At 39.6% G+C, this 24,312-nt stretch overlaps 1 protein-coding gene across 2 annotated transcripts; it reads left to right on the plus strand.

Annotated features, from left to right (window-relative positions):
* Window positions 1–802: 802 nt before the first annotated feature.
* Window positions 803–19,817, plus strand: nploc4 (NPL4 homolog, ubiquitin recognition factor). 2 transcript variants are annotated; one of them, XM_053640049.1, is made up of 17 exons: window positions 803–970; window positions 4,141–4,221; window positions 6,357–6,466; window positions 6,933–7,139; window positions 7,255–7,303; window positions 7,570–7,664; window positions 9,113–9,236; window positions 9,838–10,017; window positions 10,938–11,024; window positions 11,302–11,373; window positions 12,511–12,637; window positions 13,252–13,412; window positions 15,446–15,517; window positions 15,952–16,044; window positions 16,398–16,514; window positions 16,959–17,061; window positions 18,956–19,817. In XM_053640049.1, the coding sequence occupies exons 1-17, from the start codon at window positions 956–958 to the stop codon at window positions 19,111–19,113; spliced, it is 1,851 nt and encodes a 616-aa protein (XP_053496024.1). In that variant the 5' UTR covers window positions 803–955; the 3' UTR covers window positions 19,114–19,817. The 2 variants fall into 2 exon arrangements, with proteins under 2 accessions (XP_053496024.1, XP_053496025.1); XM_053640050.1 differs by lacking the exon at window positions 803–970 and adding an exon at window positions 1,014–1,350.
* Window positions 19,818–24,312: the final 4,495 nt, after the last annotated feature.

A 24,312-nucleotide genomic window follows, 5' to 3' on the forward strand; every position in this document is an offset into this window, starting at 1 on the left:
CACTTCCAAATTGTGTGAACATATGTGCGATTGTGGCCTGTGATTGGTTGGCACCCTGTCCCGGGTGTCCCATGCCTTGTGCCCTGAGTTCCCTGGGATAGGCTCCAGGCTCCCTGTGACCCTGTGTAGGATAAGTGGTATGGAAAATGGATGGATGGATATTTTTAGAGCAATGTAAAAATTAGCTAAGCTAACAAGATTTATTTTTATTTGTTTGTAAATAAATAAATAATTAATAAATGGTTCCAATTCAACCGTCCATCCCTCAAAACGCTTTTTTTAAACTATTTGTCCACTGCTAATTTTTTTTTTTCTTCACAGTTTTTGAACTAATTGTGGCTCAAGACTTACATTTGGAGATTATGTATGTGTGAACATCAGTGGAACTTTGTTTATTTATTTAAAATAAAATTAAAGAAATAAAAAAAATAGAGAACTTGCTCCCTTGCTTTATTTCAAACAAAGCAACTTTCCTTCCAATATTATTATGGTAATATTTTAACATGGCAAGACTATTTTTGCGTCTGTTAGCTCCTTTATAGCGCTCACGTAGACTTTAGTTTTGAAAACGACAAACTTCCGGCAACAGTCACAAATATACATTGATTTATCCCACCCGTTTTTCCGCATCTTCACGCGAGAACATTGTCGTAGTGCCCCGCCTTTTGCATCACGATTGGCTGATAGAGCATACTCGAGTTCTACTGTCCAATCAGTAAGGTTTGCGTTTGAAATATGACACAATAGCCAATCATAGCGTAGAAGGCGGGGTTTGTCTTAATGCGATTGGGAAAACAAATTAGGCGACGGAAGTGGCTGTTACACGGCCGTCGTTTTCACACAGTGCAGAGTTATGGAGTTGAGTTTCGTGCAGACTGTAACAATCATAGCCGGTACTGTAAACGCTAATATTGTTATCTGAGTTCAGGTTTCGGGATCACAGACCCGAGTAAACATGTCGGAAAACATCGTAAGTATATGTTTGTGCAGTTTTGAGTAGCTCCTGATAAGTCGGGGAAAACGACTGTAAGGAAGTGAAATGTGCAGTTATATTCCGGGTGATGAGGCAGCAGAATTGTTAGCGTGATGCTAACTGATTAGCAAGCTAACGGTCAGAAGAGTCAGGGCCCGGCTGAGATAAGAGACAGGAATACAGGAGCAGGAGGAAGAAGAACACGGAGTGTAGAAGGATTAGTGAGTGGAAACGCTCAGCTGTGTGGAAAAACACTGAGCTTCATGAAGAGTTTATGAGTTCAGAGAGAAAGTAGCAGCTCTCCTGTTCTTAGACACTTCACATGCTGTACAATGAGACTCTTATGACGCTAAATGTCTGAAAACTTACTCTGATCGGTCAGTAACAGGTTTAACGTTTTAAATTTCATACGTTTTTAGAGCTACTAAACCCCGCTTTTTAATAAGAATTGTATCCTCCTTTAACCAGGTCTCATCACTGCTGAGATTCCATTTACTTAAAGGTGCAATAGTCGATTTAAAAAAAAAAAAAATCTATTTCTTAATTGTATAAATACTCTGAAAGATATGTAGAGCATGGTGGAAAATATCAGTTTAGGCCATGTCCTTAGCAGAAGTGTTAAGTGGATGAGTTTGGAAAACTGAATACTGGTCCGGATTGCTTGCATTTGATTGGATGGGTCTCTTGTCAGTCATATTGTGTACAGCTTGGTAGATCCTGGGGGCGGGGCTTCGCGAACATGGGTGCGGATAGTGGTGGGGGGTGGGCTCGAAGTTAAAAAATATATATTTAAAAAATCATTCAAATATTGAACACATTTACTTAAAGGTTCAATAGTCGATTTTTATTTTGTTTTACTTTATTTCTCACTTGTTTAAGTTGATGAAAAAATGATGAAAAATATCAGTTTAGGCCATGGCCTTAGCAGAAGTGTTAGAAGTGGCTGACAAAACCCGTCTGGAAAACTGAATACTGATCTAGATTGATTGCTTGTTTGTGATTGGATGGGCCTCTTGTCTGTCATTTTCTATACAGCCTGATAGAACCTGGGGGCGGGGCTTCGCATACATGGGCGGGGATAGTGGTGGGGGGTGGGCTCAAGAAGTAAAAAAAAAATTTTTTAAAAATCAAATATTAACCACATTTACTTACAGCGCACCTGTTATGGTTTTGAAACGTGTCTAATTTTGTTTTAAAGGTCTCATACTATTGTATGATTTACATGCATCCAAGCTCCAAAAATTCAATTTCAATAAAATTTTATTTGTATAGCGCTTTTAACAATGGACACCGTGTCAAAGCAGCTTTACAGAAACATATAAACACAGGATACAGATTTTAAGTGTTTGAATTTATCCCTAATGAGCAAGCCGGTGGCGAGGAAAAACTCCCTCAGATGATATGAGGAAGAAACCTTGAGAGGAACCCTTTAAAACACTTTAACATGCTCATAATATAAATTGTAGGATTAGTACCCCCCAGTGTCACAAACAACTGCATCAACGGTCCAATTCATTCTACACTCCTCCATTCAGAGCACATACTCCGCTCTGATTGGTCAGATGGTTGTTGTGATTGGGCTACCGCTGTCAGCGTGTGTCGAAAAGGAAACGCCCACTACCGTAACGAGTTGTAGCTCTGTCTGTTCGCGAGCAGCCAATGAAGACCTGAGGTGGGGATTTTTGTTACCAAGTTATGTAGGTTTGTACAGGAAGTAAGTCTGTAAGCATGTAATTTCTGACGACTCGTTTCAGAGGTTCAGAATCGGTTCCTTCTTTTGGGAGTCAGTAAGTCCGTTTGTCGTGCGTTTTGATTTTTGAAACTTTGCAGACGTTTTTACATTCACAAACAGCTCTATAACACACTACATGAAAGGTAATATTTGGAAAACCATAATAGGTGCACTTTAAATATTAGAGACCTATTCTTGAGAAACAGAAGTAAACTTACCTGTTGCACCTTTAACAAACCTGACTTATCCCCAGACAGGTATGCGTTATCGGTTGTATTACACCAGTATGCTGTGCAGTATGTTAATTTCACTCCTCATGCGACAGCTCGTGATGCTACCACTGACCGCTTGTTGAATGTGTCACCGTTAACACCGCACCGATTCGTATTTCTGTCAGCAAAGTTCTTACCTGCGGAAAGAATAAACTGCTACTGGGTTAAACCCACAGTGTTTAAATGAAAGATGAAAAGTTCTGAGTTTTACTTTTAAATTGCACCACTTGATTTCGCAATTCAGCACTTCTGAATAAAACCACAACCTGTAAAACAATCTCCTGCCAGGATGGATTTACCAGTCTAAAAAAAAAAAAAAAAACCCCAGTAAACAGTGTTACTCTTGTGATCGGTCATTATCAAAAAGCTGTTTGACCTGAAAACCCCAAAGTATCTTTGCTGCCATTATCAGAGCTCTGAGGATCATCCGACACTTGATACCATCTATAAAGAGTCTGGACTCCACCAATCCACAGCCAGACAGATTGTGTACAAATGGAGGAAATTCAAGATTATTGTTACCCTCCCCAGGAGTGGTTGAACAACAAAGATCACTCCATGAGCAAGATGTGTAATAGTCAGAAAGGAGCCAGGATAAAATCTGAGCATCTAAAGGCCTCTCTCACATTGGCTAATGTTAATGTTCATGAGTCCACCATCAGGAGAACACTGAACACCAATGGCAGGGTTGCAAGGAGAAAACTGCTGCTCTCCAAAAAAGAATTTTGTTGCCTGTGTGCAGTTGGCTAACAACGTGGAGAAGCCAGAAGGCTGTTGGGGAAATGTCTTGTGGATGGATGAGACCAAAATAGATTTTTTTTGTTTAAATAAGAAGGGTTATGTTTGGAGAAAGGAAAACGCTGCATTCCAGCATAAGAACCTTATCCCATCTGTGAAACATGGTGGTGGTAGTGTCATGGGTTAGGCCTGTTTTGCTGCATCTGGGCCAGGACGACTTGCCATCATTGATGGAACAATGAATTCATCCACGATGTGCTGATTCACAGATAGTTGTGAACATATGCTCTTCCACCTGCAGCTGGTAGATCAAGTTTTGCTGGAATGTCACAATAAGAACGGTTCGAGTGTTCTGTCCGAAATAAATGCGAAATAACCTGAAAGGCTGACTTCATTAACTATCTGACATGTTTATTTCCTTGTAGATCATTCGTGTCCAGTCTCCAGATGGGATGAAAAAGATCGCTTCAACCAAGCGTGAGACTGCTGCGGCTTTTCTGAAGAAGGTGTGGTGCATGCTAGATCTTTGAACACACACACACACATACAAAAACAAACAAAAAAAGCACAGAAAGCTAGCTGATTTGGTACTACTTTATTTCTGAATCTTTTGAATTTCATTTGCATCACTGTCATAAACATAACCGAATAAAACAAATATTGGTCATCGTGTTAGTTTTGACAGGACAGACTGAGCAAGAGCACGGTAGGTCTTTAATTAGCCGGACAAATGAGTGTTAATGTGCATTCAATTCTAGAATGACACCTGGAATGACGTTTTACTGGATTCTTCCAGAATCGGCCCAGATAACACTGAACGCAGCATTTTTCATGAATCACTGCAGGACTTTGCTTCATGTCACACTATACTTTATTTTATTATTATTATTTCTGCTATCTCGCTCATCAGAAATCCTTTAGTCTTACTGGACATAGCTATGAGAGCAGCATTCTTGACATTTCCAGCAGCTCAGACAGCGTCGCTCAGACACTGCTGATTTATTAATGAGGACTCTGTTTAAAAACGGAGACCACACTCTTCTCTGACACGCGCCGCTTTCGGAGCCGCACGTCGCGGAGTCACATAACACACACAACATGCTGTATGTTATCAAGGGTATTCATGGCAAGTCTCGCTCACCACTTCTGTGTTATTCCAGAGTAGACAACAAGTGCACAGATCTGAAAAAATACTGCGCTGGAGCAGAATAGTCCCACACAGTTCATCAGTCTGTTCTCAGTGACCACTTCATCTTATTGAACGTCGTTGTGTAGAAGTCGTTTCGGGATAGATTAATAGCTGTTGCTGTGATAGACCGGCGAGAATTGTCAGACACACCCAGTTGTATGCTGATTTCTCTCGGTGGCTTGCAGTTAAATGCAGCGAGCCTGGCTGAAGATCAGCTATCAGGTTAAGTATATCACAGCACAACATGAGCTCATTTGTAATGTAACTCGTATTTATCTAGATTAGAGTCCCTGTATTTGCAGCTCTGCAGCGTCGAATTAAAGATTCATGCATTGCTGAGGAGAGCGAGCGAGTGAGCAGGCGAATCTGCAGATCAATACAGAGATCATGTTCTGTTATTTCAGTAAAAGTGGAGACGGGTAACAACAAAACTCAGTCCTGGCTGCAGCGAAGTCTTGGCTAAAGATGGTCTTGCACACCTGGGCTTTGCCTCTTTTACATCTCACTTCTGGAGCTTGTGTGTTCTCACTGTGCTTCAGTGGTTTACTCAAGGTACTCTAGTTTCCTCCCCAGTACAAAGACATGCCTTGTAGGCTGATTGGCATTTCCAGTGGGTTTGTACCCCGTCCAGGGTGTCCCCTGCTTTGGGCCCTGAGTCCCCTGAGATAGGCTCCACGCTCCCCGTGACCCTGTGTAGGATAAGCGTTATGGGAAATGGACAGATTATATAACTCAAGTGATGGTCATGGGCTCGATGCATTCCTAATGAAATCTGAATCTTAGAGTAAGTACATCTCCATTTATTGCTAAGTGCACTGAGCTCTGTAGTCGATTCAGAACTCTTTTCTCTGTTAGATATCGCCCACCATTGCATTATGATCGATTCTTTAATGTCCTCGTAAGCGTTCTACCAGGCCACGCGCTGTCTTCATGGATAATCTTGCGTCTCATTTTGTTCACTGGCGAATTCAACGTGAGATCATGTGGGAAAATGTTCAGAATGATCTTATTTCAGATTAAGTGGTCTGTTTTTTTTTTTTTTTTTTTTTTTGGGCTTAAAGAATTGTCAGGGCTGTGAACGTGCAGCTTATGGGGTGTTTCATAATATCTGTTGTTGTTCCTGTGGTGAGAATGTGATTGTGCGAGTTGTGCTGACTGAGCTGGGATTAATGCCATGTTACTGCAGCTATTTTTCCTTTCTCTGTTCTTTTTCTTGTTCTTTCATTCTCGCTGTATCACTCCGTTGAACCAGCACAGCCTTTATATCCTGCTTTCCACAGTTAAACTAGTGACGATTTGGCATTCTGCTTTTTTGTCTGATAAACCAGACAGGGCGGTTTTGTTACTTTTATTAAAATTGTCTTGTGGTTGGTTTTTAAATTTTTCTTTTGTTTTTTTAAACAAATAAACAGGACAGCCAACATTTTCTCCCTCTGCTTTTCTCCCCAAAAGGTTGCTAAAGAGTTTGGTTTCAGTTCGAATGGGTTTTCTATCTATCTGAACCGCAACAAGACAGGCGAGATTCTCTCTCAGAACAAGACCCTTAGTCTGCTTAAAATCAAGTAAGTCTACCCGTGCATTATGAACCATCAGTATTGGGTCACACGCAGATACTAGCACTGTTTAATTAGCCACTCAGTACTAAGCTAATTGCGCTGTAATGGCCGATTTGCACCGTAAAGACCTGCTAAGCGACTCCTAAGCACAATTAGACATGGCGCTTTTGATATAATGTATAATCATCTCTATAATGCACAGGCGTATCTTTCCTTTACATTCTGCAGGTTAATATAGCTTTGAATGTACACATAGTTATTTTGTTATTATTTCCCCCTATGAAGATTGGGTTTAATATTTATTCATAATCTAAACATTACATTTGACTCCGAGGGAAGTACAAGTAAAAAGAATAATAATAAGGTCCACTGCGACACCATTGTATGCTTTTCTGTGCTTAAGACAACTTTAAACTGTGCATTTAAAAAAAATATTTATTCTGTAACATTTTCAAACACTCTTCCTATCTAGGCATGGAGACATGCTCTTTCTCTTCCCGTCATCAGCTGGTTCCTCCAGCGAGAACATGGACACAGCACAGCCTCACTCTTCTCTGTCTTCTTCCGCCTCATCCTCCATGTCTCGTTCACACTCAGCGTCACAGGTCCAAGAGGATGAGATTGATCAGTATCTGGCCAAGCAGGACGGCAAGATATACAGAAACCAAGATCCCCAGCTGTGAGTCTGCCTTTTGCTTTCTGAGCTCTTTTTTTAAAAATAAATCTAGGTTGCTTTTATGTTCTCGGTGTGTGTATTGTGGTTCACTCGGTATTTTATGCATGTGTATTTTTAGATGCCGGCATGGTCCCATGGGGAAATGTGTTCACTGTGTACCTTTAGAGGTAAGAACATGAATATGAGAGTTCTTTTTTTTTTTTTTTCCCTTTCCGTTGGGAAGTAATTCACAGTCGAGTCAATGCGTAAAAGAAAATGTACAAAGGGTAGGTTATTAATGATATTATCCTATAAATGACAGAGCTTACAGAGTATAAATGACAGAGTCTAACACCTTTATGTGTTAAAGGTGCATGGTATGCGAATTTATTATTCTCGTGTGTATATATATTCATTTAATTTATTATTTATTTATTTATTTTATTTTTGGCAGCCTTTTGACGAAGACTACCTGAATCATCTCGACCCACCTGTTAAACACATGTCGTTCCACGCCTACATCCGCAAGCTGACAGGTGGCGCAGACAAGTGAGTTTTCCTTGAAGGTTTTGACTCTATCGGGGAAAATAAATAATTCAGGGCATCTGGAAGCTCTACTTTAAAGGTACAGTGCTTCATTTTTTTTTTTTTTAAATCCCTTACTTGAACAGTTAACCTGAAAAATAGATACACTACCAGTCAAAAGTTTAGAAACACTCATTCATTATTTAATTTTTTATCCAAATTTTAGAAGAATAATAAAGTCATCAGAATTCTGGAGTAACACAAATGGAACTATGGGAATTATGTTGTGATAAAAAATCCTAAATAAATAAAAAATAATTTAATACTTTGAAGAAGCTAAAATATTAAATTATTTTTTATTTATTTAGGATTTTTTATCACAACATAATTCCCATAGTTCCATTTGTGTTACTCCAGCATAGGTGGGAACTCCTTTAATACTGTTTAAAACGCATCTCAGGGAGATTCCTCAAGAAATCGGTTGAGAAAATGCCAAGAATACATTTCTGGAAATTCTAGGCAAAAAGAAATGTATTCTTGGCATTTTCTCAAACGATTTCTTGAGGAATCTCCCTGAGATGCGTTTTAAACAGTATTAAATGAGTTCACACCTACGCTGGACACGTATCAGATGCTTTCAGGAATATTTCATTACGAGTCATCTATTTAAAAAAAGATTTATTTGTAAATAAAATGTTAGTTTTCTAATGAAAGAAATGAATATGTTGGCACAATTATATTTTTGTCTACAACACCGATTTCAAACATTTAATCATACACCTTCAGATCAAAAGGTTAAGCTAATAAGGTTTGATAATATGAGAGGTTTCAGTCGAGTGCCTCCAAACGTTTGACCCATAGTGTATATAGAGCATGGGGGCGCGGTTAGCACATTTGCCTCGCACCTCCTGGTTCGAAACTCGCCTTTGCGCGTTTGCATGTTCTTCCCAAGCCTTGGGGGTTTCCTCCGGGTACTCCGGTTTCCTCCCCCAATCCTGCGTTGTAGGCCGATTAGCATTTCCAAATTGTCCATGGTGTTTGAATGTGTGTGATTGTGCCCTGCAATGAGTTGGCACCCTGTCCAGGGTGTCCCCCGCCTTGTGCCCTGAGTTCCATGGGAGAGGTTCCAGGCTCCCCCATGACCCTGTGTAGGATAAACAGGATGAAAAATGGCTGGATGGTTGGCTATGTAGAAATTGATAATTAAAAAAAAAAAATTTTACGCCGAGGCCTTAGCAAAAGTGTATTGCTGAGAAAACCAGTCGGGAATACTGACTTCTGGTTCAGAATGCTTGTTCGTGTTTGGATGCACCTCCTGCCAGCCATTTTATAGATACTCTACAGGCCATCATAGATCCTAGGGGCGGATGATTTGTGAACACGGGCAGATATAATTTAAATGTCGGCATAATCTTGGGGAAAAAAAAGACTAATCTTACCTCATGCATCGTTTAATCTCCTTTCCTTCTCAGAGGCAAGTTTGCAGCATTGGAGAACATCAGCTGTAAGATCAAGTCAGGTTGTGAGGGCCATTTGCCCTGGCCTGAGGGCATCTGCACCAAGTGCCAGCCCAGTGCTATCACCCTCAACAGACAGGTACTCTAAAGCATCATGACCTTAAAGTCTGAGCAGCTCTGGACTTTTGGGAGCTTTTTTTTTCTGGGCCAGAAAATGTCAACAGAATACTAAAATGAAGAAACTAGCCTCGTCCATTGTATGGCAATATTGAAAATACCATTTTAAAAAATGTATTCTTAAAATAAAATATTTGTATAAAGGTCGTATTTAAATAACTGGTTTTGCAATTACTTAATTATAGGTAGAGTGTGTCATTCAGTATTTTATATATGAAAACATGTTGACTGTTGCTTTGTTGATAATTAGGGTGGTGTTTTATGTGAAATGCTGTTTTAAGATTACCTTTGTTGAAAGAAATGTTTGAACTCATTGTACAGTCTTGGGGTAATCTCTGTCCCGATGTTTATTTGCTGGATGTTATTAGTTTTAATTCCTGTTCTCCGTACAACATTTGGCTTTATGAACCTGCCCTTCCTACAGCAGCTGCTTGATCTAAGTATGGCTTAGAGAGTGAAAGGGAGCTTATTGAAGGGTTCTGTCTCTTGGCTATCCTATAATGTTTAATGTTTAAGTACGAAGCAATGGGAGAGCCTTGAACAAAAATGGGTTTGCGTTACAGAAATACAGACATGTGGATAACATCATGTTTGAGAACCACACCATCGCAGACCGTTTCTTGGACTTCTGGAGGAAGACAGGAAGTCAGCGGATGGGTTACCTGTATGGCCGCTACACGGAACATAAAGACATTCCACTGGGAATCCGTGCTGAGGTCGCCGCCATTTATGAACCACCACAGGTGAATGCTTTAATGGGAAACTTTTAAAGAAGAGGGTTAAAGCTATTAGTCAGGTATCGTGAGGCGAGCAAATAACGCTTCTGTCTGTCGCGTACTATCCTAGCTGTTGTATCTGGCTTGAGAAATATTCGTCTACTTGTAGTGAGGCGTGCAACATTCAAGTACACGTTCAAGGTGCTGGCATGACTGCGTTACATTTGCATTACAAAGGGTGTGAACAAGTGAAAATATAGATAAAAAGAAACAGTACTGTTACTAATAAGAAGAAGATGTAAAATAGCATAAATTAAAATTTGTTATACACCATATGACCAAATGAATGTGGACACCTGACCATCACACCCATATGCGGTTCTTTCCCACAAAGTTGGAAGCGCACAGTTGTACAGAATGTCTTTGTATGCTTAGCATTACAATTTCCCTTCAATGGAACTAAGAGATCCAAACCTGTTCCAGCATGACCACGCATCTGTGCACAAAGCGAGCTCCATGAAGGTATGATTCGCCAAGGTTGTAGTAGAAGAGTTCAAGTGGCCTGCTCAGAGCCCTGACCTTAACCCCACTGAACACCTGTGGGGCGAACTGGAACGCCGACTGCACCCCAGTCATCAGTACCTGACTTCAGTAATGCTCTTGTGACTGAATGAGCACAAATCCCCACATCCACACTCCAGAATGTAGTGGAACGCCTTCCCAGAAGAGTGGAGGTTATTATAACAGTTTCAAAGAGGGAACTAAATTTGGAACGGTATGATCAGAAAGCACATGAGCGTGACGGTCAGGTGTTCATATACTTTTGGCCACATAGTGTATAACTGCAGCCGTTATCGGCCATGTTTCACGTTAACAAATTTGACCGATTTTAATCTTATTGATGATCGGATACATGTGATGACGGTTTCTTATATGTTTGGTTTCAGATTGGTACTCAGAACAGTCTGGAGCTCATTGATGACCCCAGAGCTGCAGCAGTGGAGGAGGTCGCTGCTAAACTGGGTCTCCGCAAGGTAACTCCTGTGCCCCATCTTTAGCAAAGCTTTTAAAATACATTTCTGTTAGCATGCTTGCCTAGTTACCTTGTTTTTCAGTTTAACTACTGGCACAACATTTCTGTAGCCTACTGTCTGCCTGATCTGTGTGGTCGGAAGTTCAGCTCGTGTCCATTTGCTCCTTTCCCAATGTTTGAGATTAGGCCTATTAATTAGCTTCTCTGGAATTGCTAAATTTGGGGAAATAGTATATTAAGACAACAGTGAATTAGATAAGTATTTTCTTATGCTCTAGGTGGGATGGATCTTCACAGACTTGTTGTCAGAGGATACAAGAATAGGCACAGTGCGCTACACTAGAAACAAGGTAAGACAAATTGCTTGTCAAAAAAAAAAAAAGCTCGTATGGATATGCTTTACCTTTAACCCATTCCAGTAGGTAAGTCTTCAGTGTTTCTAAGTGTGTAATAGAGGTTGACAGATAGTGAATTTTACCGATACCAAAGTTGGGCAGTACCTGCTGATAACCGATTAATCAACCTATAGTTTTTAAAATTGATATTGAATGAAAACGTAACACTCAAAGTAAAATATTGCTGAACTTTATTACAAAAATAAAACAGTACTGTACAGTAGACTGTACCATGAAAAATGTACTGTACTTTTTAAAATGAAATACACAACCGGTCAGATGTTTAGAAACACTCATTCTTCATTTTTATTATTTTTTCCCCACATTTTAGAAGAATAATAAAGTCATCAAAACTCTGGAGTAACACAAATTGAACTATGGGAGTTATGTTGTGATAAAAAATCTAAAATAAATCAAAATAATTTAATAATTTAGCATCTTCATAGTAGACACCCTTTTTGCCTAGAATTTGCAGAAGTGTATTCTTGGCATTTTCTCAACTGATTTCTTGAGGAATCCCCCTCACAGTATTAAAGGAGTTCCCACCTACGCTGGACACCTATTGGCTGCTTTTCGGAATATTTCGCTTGAAGTCATCCGTTTAGAAATAGATTTTTTTTGTAAATAAAATATTATTTATCTAATGAAAGAAATGAATATGTTGGCACGGTTATATTTTTGTCTACAACACCGATTTCAATCATTTAATCATACACCTTCAGATCAAAAGGTTTTTAAGATCATGAGAAATATTTCAGTCGAGTGTCTCCAAACTTTTGACTGGTAGTGTAAATATATAAATATTAATATATATATTAACTATTAATTAGTATTAAGGTAAATAAGATATACATCCAAACTGAACTAAAAAGTCGGACTCCAAATAACATAACAAAATTTGTCAGTGATAGTTTTCATTTCGCCTCTAGAGGCTGCTCTCATAATGTATAATGACAGTTTTTCCCTGTTCCTCTCTCTGTGTGGATTTTTTCCCGATAACCTGACAGTTCCAGCTATCGGTTATCGGTGCCGATTGATCAGCAAAACCGATCAATCGACTGACCTCTAGTGCGTAACGTGTTTCCTGTGCAGGACTCGTACTTTTTGAGCTCGGAGGAGTGCATAACGGCCGGACATTTCCAGAACCAGAACGCCAATTCATGCCGGCTCTCTCCTGATGGCCACTTTGGCTCAAAATTTGTCACAGTGTTGGCAACAGGTGTGTGGATTCTCCCATTACATGTAGTGATAGTAGTAAAGATCTGTAGTGTAGTAAAGTCTTCTCGTGCACAAAGAGGGAAGCGATAGAGTATTCATCACCAAATTGTATCTTCATGTGCTCATTTTATGCAAAATTCTACATTTTTCAGTGTCTACATGCAAAGGTTTTTGTTAATCCTGGTAAATAATTTTTTGATTGCAGGTTCGAAGTTACATGTAATACAATCCAAATTTGTGTGTATGTGAAAAGGGGCATCATAATTGTGTGTGTATGTGTATATATATATATATATATATATAATCATCTCGTGTCTATTCTGGTGTGTATTTGAATGCTTTTTTTTTTTTTTATTACAGCTGAGCTATCAGCAAGATATGTAACAAATTATTCTTCTACATACCTAGTGATCAGCCTTAAATGCACCCAGCTTGCAGAGCGTCTGATGTTTTTTTTTTTTTTGTATCACTCTTCTGACTGTTGTAAAAAAAAAAAAAAAAAGACTAAGATGAGTCGTGGACCTAAATATAGTGTTTTAAAGCCAGTACACTGTCTTATAGCTGAACTAAATTGGCCCGTGTATGCCAAGGTCTAAAATTTGTGTGTGCGCGCAGGTGGTCCTGATAACCAGGTACATTTTGAGGGCTACCAAGTGTCTAATCAGTGCATGGCCTTGGTGAGGGATGAGTGCCTGTTGCCCTGCAGAGACACTCCTGAACTCGGATATGCTAAAGAGTCTAGCAGTGAGCAGTACGTCCCTGACGTCTTCTATAAGGTACATGCGCTCACGCTCACACTTACATTTGCAAAAAATTTAATAGCTACATGTAGATAAAGAATACGGAGTTGTCTGAGTTTACATTTGATCCCTTTTTCTGGTTAATCATTTTGTTTCAAAGTGTATTCTACTCCAAAGTGGCACCAAAGTGTAGGCTTAGTCATGCTTAAGACATTAAAATTCTCTACATGCAACACCTTTCCCAGTACTTGTGCAACAGCGGAACATTGAATAAAGGGAAACGTGTTATACAAGTCTTCTGGTTTAAATTCCATTGTGGAAGTGCTGCTGCTTGATGTAACTGAATTCATAAGGAAGTAGTCAGAGCTTGACCTGCTGTGACTTGTAAATGATTGCTTTTATTGTTAAATTGTAATAGGGCACGGCACAGATGGCATATACAGTTACAATCAAAATTATTCAACCCCCATTGCAAATCATGTTTATTGTTAAAATGTACCGAGTTTCAGCTGTTTGCAATGAACAAATCAAACACAAGTATTTGAAATAGTTCAACACAACGAATGCTTCAAGTGGTTTCCCTAAATTTAACTGAAAATGCAACTTATAATCACTTCTCCAGTTTCAAAATTATTCAACCCCTTCATAGCAAGCATCTTTAGTACTTAGTAGATCACCTTTTTGCTGTTATGACCTGCTGCAAACGAGATGCAGAGCTTCTGGCAGCGTTCCTGAGAAATCTTATCCCATTTCTCATGAGCAATGGCCTCCAGTTCAGTAATATTCTTGGGTTTGTGTGCTGCAACCGCCTTCTTCAAATCCCACAAGAGAGTTTCTATGGGGTTCAAGTCAGGTGACTATGATGGCCCTGTAGAATCTTTCAGGACTTCTTCTGCAACCAAGCCTTGGTAGAATTTGAGGTATGCTTGGGATCATTGTCCTGTTGGAAGGTTCAATGATGCCCAAGCTTCAGCTTCCTCACAGACGGCATGACGTTTTCTCCTAGGATTTCCTGATACTTCACTGAATCCATCTCGCCTTCCACACACTGCAGTTTTCCAGTGCCAGAGGATGCAAAGCAGCCCCAGAGCATCACCGAGCCACCACCATGCTTGACTGTGGACAGAGTGTTCTTTCTTCATACTTCTTCCTCCAGATATACCGCTGCTCCATCGTGCCGAAAAGTTCCAGTTTTGTTTCATCACTCCACAGAACAGAATCCCAAAACATCTGTTACAAAACAACCCAAGACAACTTTTCCTGTGCTTTTGGGTCAGTAGTGGTATACGTCTTGGAGTTCTGACATGAAAACCTTCTGCGTTTAGTACATGCCTTACTGTGCTCACTGAGCTCAAGTGGCTGCAAAAGACCTGCAGCGAGACTTGGTGCCTGTTGCCACCAAGTCTCGCTGCAGGTCTTTTGCAGCCACTCGAGGGTTTTTCACAACCTATTTTATGTGTTCCAGCTCAAGCACACACGTGCAACGAATGAAGCCCTTGATTAGTTGCATCAGGTGTGCTTGAGACAACACCTGTTTTGCATATTTGTGCTGTTGTGAGGGATTCTATTCAGGGGTTGAACAAATTTGAAACTTGAAGTCATTAGAAGTTGCATTTTCAGTTGAATTTGGGGAAACCACTTGTAGCATTCGTTGTGTTGAACTATTTCAATTGCTTTTGTTTGATTTGTTCATTGGAAACAAATCAAAAAAGTCTGAACATTTTGACAGTAAACCTGATTTGCAATGGGGGTCGAATCATTTTGCTTGTAACTGTAGTTTATCATAATGTTTTGAATGGAGCCCTTTGAATACCATGCTGCACATTCGGTTCGAACGACAAGCCGATCGTTCTGAACTCTGTGTGAACCTGAAATGGTCAAAGCCGGATAACAAAGGAGTCGGTCAAAGTTTTCATTTTCAGTCTGCAGATGAGCTGCATGGTCTTAAAACGATATATTTCCTTTAACGTCTCAGATTCAAAATATTTGACTCGAGTTTCCTGATCTTCAATTTCTTTGCCCACATTTTTTTGTCTTTCTCTTATTCATTTTATTTTCTTTATCTATAGGATAAAGACAAATTTGGCAACGACATCACATACCTGGCCCGGCCTCTGCCAGTGGAGTACCTAATTATTGATGTAAGTAATGTATATAATTTCCTTTTCAGAATCTGTTCCAATGTTTAAAGTAGTTAAGGATCTGACATTTTCTGTTTAATTGTGCGATCTCTGTCATGAACAGTCATGACTCGAATAGTATGAAGAACTATCGTAGTCAAGGCCACCGAACTTCACTGTGGAATTTATTTGACAGTTAAAGGGGTTTTAGTTTGAGAACCTATTCAGAACTATTCACAACCAAATGTATGATTGTGAAATGAAGAGATTGTGAAATGAAGTGCTAGATGCAGTCTGTTTTTATTATTAACCATTTAAATTCCATTTATAGTGTTACAGTGTGGCAAATATAGTGAATAGTTCTGTCTTTTAAGCGTAAAATCTTCAGTATCGAATATATATTTTCTAAGTTTGCTTGAAATTCTTTTTAAAAAAGTGTTCTGTCTTTTGAACAGATCCCCACCACTTTCCCTAAGGATCCTGTGTTCACCTTTTCCTCCACGCTCCGCTTCCCCATCGAGAACAGAGACGCACTGGGAGAAACACAGGTAGCTGCTTGCACACTTTAGACACATCATCATAACTGAGAACCAGCAAATATTTTTAACTGTGTAAACTTAATGTTTTTAAACTTATGTACTTAAAGAATGTGGACACCTTCACTCCCATCACACCCATATGTGGGCCTTCCCCTAAACTGGAAGCACATAATTGTCTAGAATGTCTCAAATTTCCCTACATTTGTCAAATTTCCCTTCACCCTTCATATTATTATTCTAAAATGTGGAGAAAAAAATAAAAACAAAGAATGAGTGTGTCTAAACTTGACCGGTAGTGTAAATACAGTACGTTTTAATTTTTTATTAATCAAGTTAATGTTCTGTGTGTTTGTTATGATCAGGACTTCCACAGTTTAGCTACATATCTCTCCCAGAGCTCCTCCTCGTCCTTTTTGGACATCGTCTCGGACTTCCACTTGCTCATCTTCCTTGTTACTAATGATGTCATGCCTTTGCGAGTAAGTATTGCAGAAGTCTCCATGTCTCTCTCTCTCTCTCTCTCTCTCTCACACACACATACACACCACACACTTATATCTTCCAATGTGCAGTATGTAAGGTTGTTAAATGTTTTCGCTCTTGTGTTAATTACACTAGCTGATTAATGTTAACTTGGTTTTGTTGCATTGTGATACTGTTAGTAATGCGAGTACGACTTAATCGAACATTCAGTAATACTGTATGGATTAACCCCAAGAATTAGCCACTTGGTAAATACTTTGTCCAGCAGGTGGCACCATAGTACAGAGGCTGAGTGAGTGTAATTTGCTAAACATAAGCAGACACATTAATAAACAACTGTACTGACCTTTTGGGATGTCTCGCTTCCTTTAAGGACCACAGCTCCAGTGGGTATCAGTAAGGAAATTGTGCTTTATATTATTTATCTTTCCTGTTTACAGGACAGTATTGGGTTGTTACTGGAGGCTGTGAAAACGTCAAATGAAGAGCTGGCGCAAACCTGGAAGAAGTCTGAGCAGTGGGCTACAATCGAGCAACTCTGTAGTAAGCGAATCTCTAACTCCTTTTTGACATTTGGGGAGTTTTTAATCATTTGGGTCACTTATTTATTATTGCGTAAACCAAACGGAACTAAAGACTTCGAAACGTTTGTAAACGTGGCAGGAAATGCAGATTTTTTTTTCCTTCTTATTTGTATTCGTATGTTGATGAATGCCAGTTGATTTTGCATGTAGTAACTTCCGCAAAACTTCATAAAAGTTCAAGTGCACAGACGGCTCTGAGCACCAAATGATCGCACCAGGTAAACCTGACAAACAGAAGTAGATTTTTTTTTACTCATTTCTATGCCAATAAAACTATTTAATAATATGAAACATTAATAATAAAAAGCAAGTGCAAAATCTCCCTTAATTTGTTTACAGCTTATGGCTTATGCATAGGCAGACCGGCCTCTCTTTAGGTTTATACTGAGGTGTTTCTTTTGTTATAACTGACTGGGACGTGTTATTTGCCTCAGTTTATGGGTTTGTGTTGGTTTGCTTTCTTTATTGTTTGTTCTTTCATTTGTACCAGTAATACAAAACAACCGGTTTTCACAAACTGTTTTCACAAACTGTTAACGATGGTGCTCTTAAGGCACTTTTCTCCACATAGTACGACTCGATTCGACTCTGCTTGCTTTTTGGGGGTTTTCCACTGTGGATAGTACCTGGTACTTTTTTTTTAGTTCCACCTCAGTCGAGGTTCAAAGTGAGCCGAGCCGAGATTCCTAAATGTGAGCCACGCACTGAGGGAGTAGAGATTTCTCCTTAACGAGTGGTTCTGTATTTTGTGTCATTTAATACATACTTACTACTTAATACTGGTAATATTCTATTAACTGGAAATTATGTTTAGTTTATATGATTACAGATAAAATTACAACAAAGGTTTTTGTCTTAGATTTTGCATCTGTAGCTCCTGTTGCGGCTGAATCTAACTTGGTTATATCGAGCACTACGTAGGTTCTAAAACGCCGTTATTTTACATCCTTAATAGGGTCCGTGTTCAGTGAATAGGAAAGGCATTTGGCATTTGCTACCAAATTTCTTCTTAGTGTTTACTTATAAATCCTCTTGTATCTAGCTTGATAAATGATGGTAAATGGTCTACACTTGTATAGTGCTTTTTCACCTTAGCAGTTCTACAAAGCGCTTTGTTACGTTTAGTGTTTGTCATTCAGCAATTCTCACACACACACCAATGCCGTGCAAGCCGCTAGCCTGCCATCAGGAGTAGCTTGGGGTTCAGTGTCTTGCCCAAGGACACTTCTACATGTGGAGGCATGTATAATCGAGGCCGGGAATCGAACAGTCATACGTACGTTTAGCGGATAACCCGCCCTACCACCAGAGCCACTGTCGCCCTGTCCTGTTATCACAGTCAGAATTTGCTGTTCGCCCCTAAAAACAGAAGAACAAGCACTTCTTTTCTCACTCACCATTTTCCAGCGATGTTGCGCAGTGGAGACAACAAACGTTGGACTCAAAGGTCCAGAATGCAGTGCAGCTATACAACCCAGTGCTGAGTTACAGTAGAGACTCAGCTTGACTAGTTAGTGATTTTGGAGAACTCCAACACAGTGGCTTTGATTGAACTTTGGAACTTCGGACTGTACAGATAAAGAGGGGGTGAGAGAGCTGGACTTTGGGCAGAGCTGAAGCAAAGGCTAATTCCCTCCGGTGCAATTGTCAGCACAGAGTTGAATGGCATCGTGGGTGTTGATAAAAGAAGTTTAAACTAGGAAAGTCCCCTAAGAAGCTCATTACAAAATAAATCTTTAATGTTGTTGAATGTTACTCATTAATTATGATTTTTGATATGCAGTTTGTTAAGCATGAGTGTTTGTTTAGTGTTGCTGTTCTCATTATTTTACATTCTTTCCTTTCTGTCACAGGCACAGTGGGAGGGCAGCAGGGAGGCTCTCTTGACTACGCCATGGGTGGCCCATCTATTCCAGCATCGTCCTCTGCCATGTGGTCCTGCCTCCACTGCACCTTCATGAACCAACCGGGCACAGAGCACTGTGAGATGTGCAGCCTGCCCCGCAGTTAAAAATAAAACACCGCCGCCCTGACAGACAGAAGCAGCAGTGGGCTTGTTCTCAAAGCCCCTCCCTCTCACACACTCGCTACCCCCCCCCCCCCCATCAGAACTCCGCCCACTTCATCACTGCCTGTCCTGGGTTGCTATGCGAAAACCAGTGGTGTACTAGGCTACATGTCCAAAGCTAATAATGATTGTGTTCCTGTAGCCTCTTTGCAGTGGCCACAAGGCATGCTGGGATTGATTTAAGTAAAGCACTTGGCCAAGGTTTCTTTCTCTCTACGGTCCAAAATGAGCCGACGACATCGTTGCGTTCTGGATGTTGATGAAACTTGCTGAATTTGTTTTTGGAATTAAATGTATGCCCCCACCAAAACCCACCCCCTTAATTCTCACAGCCTGGAGATGTTTGTGTAAATAATATGCAGATTGATACTGATACTGTTATTTAATTTCAGTGAGGCTTTTTGTTTTTCTTTTTTGAACCATAGGTATATGTATATTGATTGAATTTAATACAATTCTGTTTTCCAAAAAACAAACCCATTGAGCTGGATAAGCACTTGGTGGATTTTCATGAAACAAAATGCACTCTGCAACACTCATGAAACAACTGTCCAGATCATTGGACCCTTCAACTCACCGTAACAGATTGTTCTTGAGTTTTAATTGAGACTCCCTATTAAAGGTTCCACAAACCTTTTTCTCAATCATTACCTGCTCTTATTTCTTTGATTCTGTGAGGATTTATTAGCTACCTTTTGAGTGTTGTAGTCACTTGTGTCTGACTTTTTTATGGTGTACTTTAAGCTACAGTTTGATCTTTTCAGCACATCATGAAGCCAATGGCTGCTTTCTTTGCTGTCTTTTGGATGAGATATTAAACCGAGGTCCTGTCTCTCTTTGGTCATTAAAAATCCCAGGACACTCCTCGTAAAGAGTAGGGGTATAACCCTGGTGTCCTGGCAAAATTCCCCCATTGGCCCTTATCTATCATGGCCCATTAATAGTCTCCACCCCTGAATTGGCTACATCACACTCCTCTCAACCAATAGCTGGTGTGTGGTGGGCGTTCTGGCGCACTATGGCTGCCGCCACATCATCCAGGTGGATGCTACACACTAGTGGTGGTTGAGGAGACCACAATGTAAAGCCCTTTGAGTGCCTATTTATAAGTGCTATATAAATCTAAGGAATTATTATTATTATTATTATTATTATTATTATTATTATTAGTGAATTTAATTTCGTTAAAGTGCAGAACAGCTGGGATTGCCCTGTTTTTGAATATGGCATTCTCAAAATGCCAGATGTCTTCCTTTTGTCATCCCTTTCTGTGTCTCACTTGCTGACACCAGTGGAAATGTGTACAAAACACATTTCAGCACTCAAGAAGCCTGTTTTATTGTAATCTTCGAAGACTTCCAGCAGGAAATGCTGCACACTTTTAAGTTTTCCTATCTCCATCTGGCTCTTTGTCCCACACCTAGACAAGGAAAAGAAGAGGGATAAAGAACGGGTAGAAGTAGCAAACAAACAGCTAAGGGTAGGGTTAAATAAGTCGTTAATTAAAATACCTTTTTGTTTGTTTTCCTGCTGTTCCTTCCTACATGAAGTTGAAGGCAGCTGTAGTATTTGTGCCCAACACCAAATAGAAAGCCTCCTTGCATCTTCTTCTGAGACATCTAGTGCTGGGTTTATAGAGATATGAATTCGTTATTCAAAATGAAGAGATGTGTTCTAAAGGCATGCAAAAGTAGATATGATACCAATAACATTATTCCACTATGTGTTATACCAATGACACTATTTGCTTGATTTATTTATTTATTTATTTATTTATTTTTGAACACTGTTAGCCAGAAAGGTATCACAGGGCATCTGGTTGAGATTAAAGGTGTACGACAAGGGACTATGGATTTCTTTTTTAAAAAAAAAAGAAAAGAAAAAAAGTGAGCCTGAGGTTTTTTGCTTTCCTGCAGACACATAAAGATCCAAATCATTAAAGTGAGTTGCTGTGCAGTGCATTTACAGCACTGATTCAATCAGCCCAAGTAACTACCTGGTCAAGGTAGTGCTGGTTTAAATTAGGTTACTAGTTTGTTTATATTGTGGAAAATAGAATCAGTTAAATTCATTTTTTAAAAATGTTGCGGTAGAAAAAAATTATAACTGCGTGAGTGAGAATATAAAACATTGTCCTGCACGCATTTCTAGTCGAGATCAATTTGAACTTTCTAATGTTTCATTAAGGAAAGAAAAGAAAAAAAATCTCCTGATGTAGTAAGTAGAGAAATTCCCCGTATAATGAGTGTAAAGACTGACCTTCTGGCCTTCTCACTACTATACAGTTGCACCTTTTCAAAACAGGACAAAAACATGCAGAAATATCATTTGTCATTATTATACTATTACATCGAAACATCCATCCATCTTCTATACCGCTTATCCTTTTCAGGGTTATGGGGAACCTGGAGCCTATCCCAGGGAGCATCGGTCACAGGGCAGGGTACACCCTGGACAGGGTGCCAAGCTATCGCAGGGCACACTCACATACACTATGGACATTTTAGACACGCCAATCAGCCTACCATGCATGTCTTTGGCCTGGGGGAGGAAACCAGAGTACCCAGAGGTAACCCCCGCAGCACGAGGAGAACATGCAAACTCCGCACACACCTGGCCCCGGCAGGACTCGAACCCCAGACTCTGGGGGTGTGAGGCGAACGTGCTAACCACTAAGCCATTTCAAGTTTTATTTCATTTCACATTGAAAAAAAAAAAAGTTAGTGGCTTCTTATTTCATTTTGGAAAGAGGAATACAAACCTTATCCCTTATGAAAAATAGGCATTATTCCAGTCATAATGTTCCTATGTGGTTTATTTCATTTTTGTAAGATCAAACAAAACAAAACAATACAGAACAACTATTCAATGAAAAAAATACACAAATATTTAACTAAATGCCTTTATCTTTGGATTTAAGGATTTATTACCTGGCACACTTAGATCCTCAAGGTTTATTAAAGGCGCACGCAGCTGGTGAGTAAAGACGGTGTTAGTATTAACTTTAAACACGTGCAGTATGGGTAATTAAAGCAACCTCAGACATCACACATACACAACGGAATGACGTGCGCTTTACGTCTCAACAAGGTGCGCTAATTGTGAAGACGTCTGTATGATTTAAACCCGTCGTCGTTGTACGCTGGTAATCCGTCATCAAGCATGTGAGATGTACATGCATGGCTACATATTTACTTGTATTTACAAATGTATTGTTTTATCTGCTGAGATGAGCCTGTATGGTTAAGCTATCACACATGCAGACCAGGTTTTTCCATCGGTTCCTCAGGACCCCAGATGTGCTGCAGATGATGTCCAGGAATGCTGCTTTGGAGATAAGATGTCAAGATGAAACACAACCTTCAGCTCAGAGACATTATCTCTAGTCTTGTTGTCGTTTGATCTTGGACTGCACATGTTTATTTTGGAGAACAGGTTTACTGTTGAGCTCTGATTTTGTTTGTTCATATGACTACATTGTCTGTGATATTGAGCAGTGGTCAACACAATGATTTCTAAACTATGCTCAGTCAGTGTGTGGATCAGTATACCATGCACTACTCGCAGTTTAAGCAGTTTACTGAGTTTACAGACTGCGGTATGCGAGAACGATGTTGAATTGAGTGCAGAATTTGGATTTATGTGTCTGGCCTTTAGGATTCGCAGAAACATGACTCCACCCCTCTCTTCACGAAGACCCCAATGAAGGGGCGGAATTACAGTCTTGACAGACAGATATAAATGGCAGAAGGATTGTGCTTGGGAGTCATTTGGGATATTTCGACACTTCCTAGTAGTCTGAAATTTAACAATAGGTTTTTTGATGAACTTATTTGGAGGTAAGCAATACTTTATGATTAAACACTATGTGCACCATTTGTGTTGTTTGAGATTTATGAAAACGTAGCGTAATAGTTTGCATTTGAAGTTGTTGTTTTTGGAAGTGGATATGATGTTGTGAGTTTATAACTCTGATGTAATGTTGTATTTAGTTTTTTTGAATTTCAGAGTTTTTTGAATTTCACAATTTCTTTCAACCTTTTTTTCATCATCATATTTTATATTATCGGTTCAGTGAGAGTCTGATGTGCATGATGTGCTTAATTTAGGTGTGTGTGTGTCTAGAAAATGCAGATTTTGCAGTTCTTGCTTTTTATGCTCTCTCTGGGAGCTGCGCAGAAAAACACTATGTGGGACTACAGAGCTGAAGGTAAAATTATTTGTGTGTGTAAGAAAATGATTTCAAGAATCAGGAGACATGTCTGGTTCAATGTTTTTATCTGTAGTCTAAGAGAGATGCTTTGAATAATTTTTTTTTCACCCCTTACACCTTTTCACTATTTGTAGTGTTACAACCTGGAACTTAAATGGACTCTCTTTCCTTCTTGGTCACTGAGTTTTGGAGGACAGCCTCCTCTAGGCAGAATCACGGTTGTGCAGGATTCTTTCCATTTTTTTAAATAATGGATTTACTGGTGCTCTGCATGATGTACTAAGATTTGGATATTTTTCTTGGAATGTTCTGATAGCGCCTTGATTATCATGATGGTCAAATTTGGGTCTTTCCAGAAACAGGTTGATTTACAGTACTGTGCAAAAGTCTTAGGAACCCTATTTTTTTAGTACAAACTTTGTTATATGTCCACGTTTCTCACAACATGGATATATAACAATTTTTCAAACTAGGTAGCTTTTCCCCCATACTTTAATATCGCGGGCTACTTTGGGTCCGTTCGTGACATATAATCACAATTAAGTCCATTTAAGTTCCAGATTATAACACAACATAATACGGAAACGGTCATGAGGAGGATATTTATGCCAGCCACTGTAGATACATTTCTAATCATTATAATAATATTTCTCAGCTCTAAGCCTCTTGAATGAAGGACTAAATGTCCTAATACAAGTCCAACTTACTACTAAACTTATTAGTATGTGAGATTAAAACAGCCTGGATAACTAAACCCCTTGACTGCCATACTGCAGCTGTGAAGGTGAATGCCAGAGGATGTGCCAATCTCACTTTAGTCCTGGACAACTGGAAATATGCCATTATGACTCAGGTGAAAGATCTGCTTCTCAATGACCACAGCACTGTGCTACCGGACTATGGGAGGTCAGTTCTGTTGTCTGCAATAT

Source organism: Ictalurus furcatus, chromosome 13 (genome assembly GCF_023375685.1).
Source record: "Ictalurus furcatus strain D&B chromosome 13, Billie_1.0, whole genome shotgun sequence".
Taxonomy (NCBI): domain Eukaryota; kingdom Metazoa; phylum Chordata; class Actinopteri; order Siluriformes; family Ictaluridae; genus Ictalurus; species Ictalurus furcatus.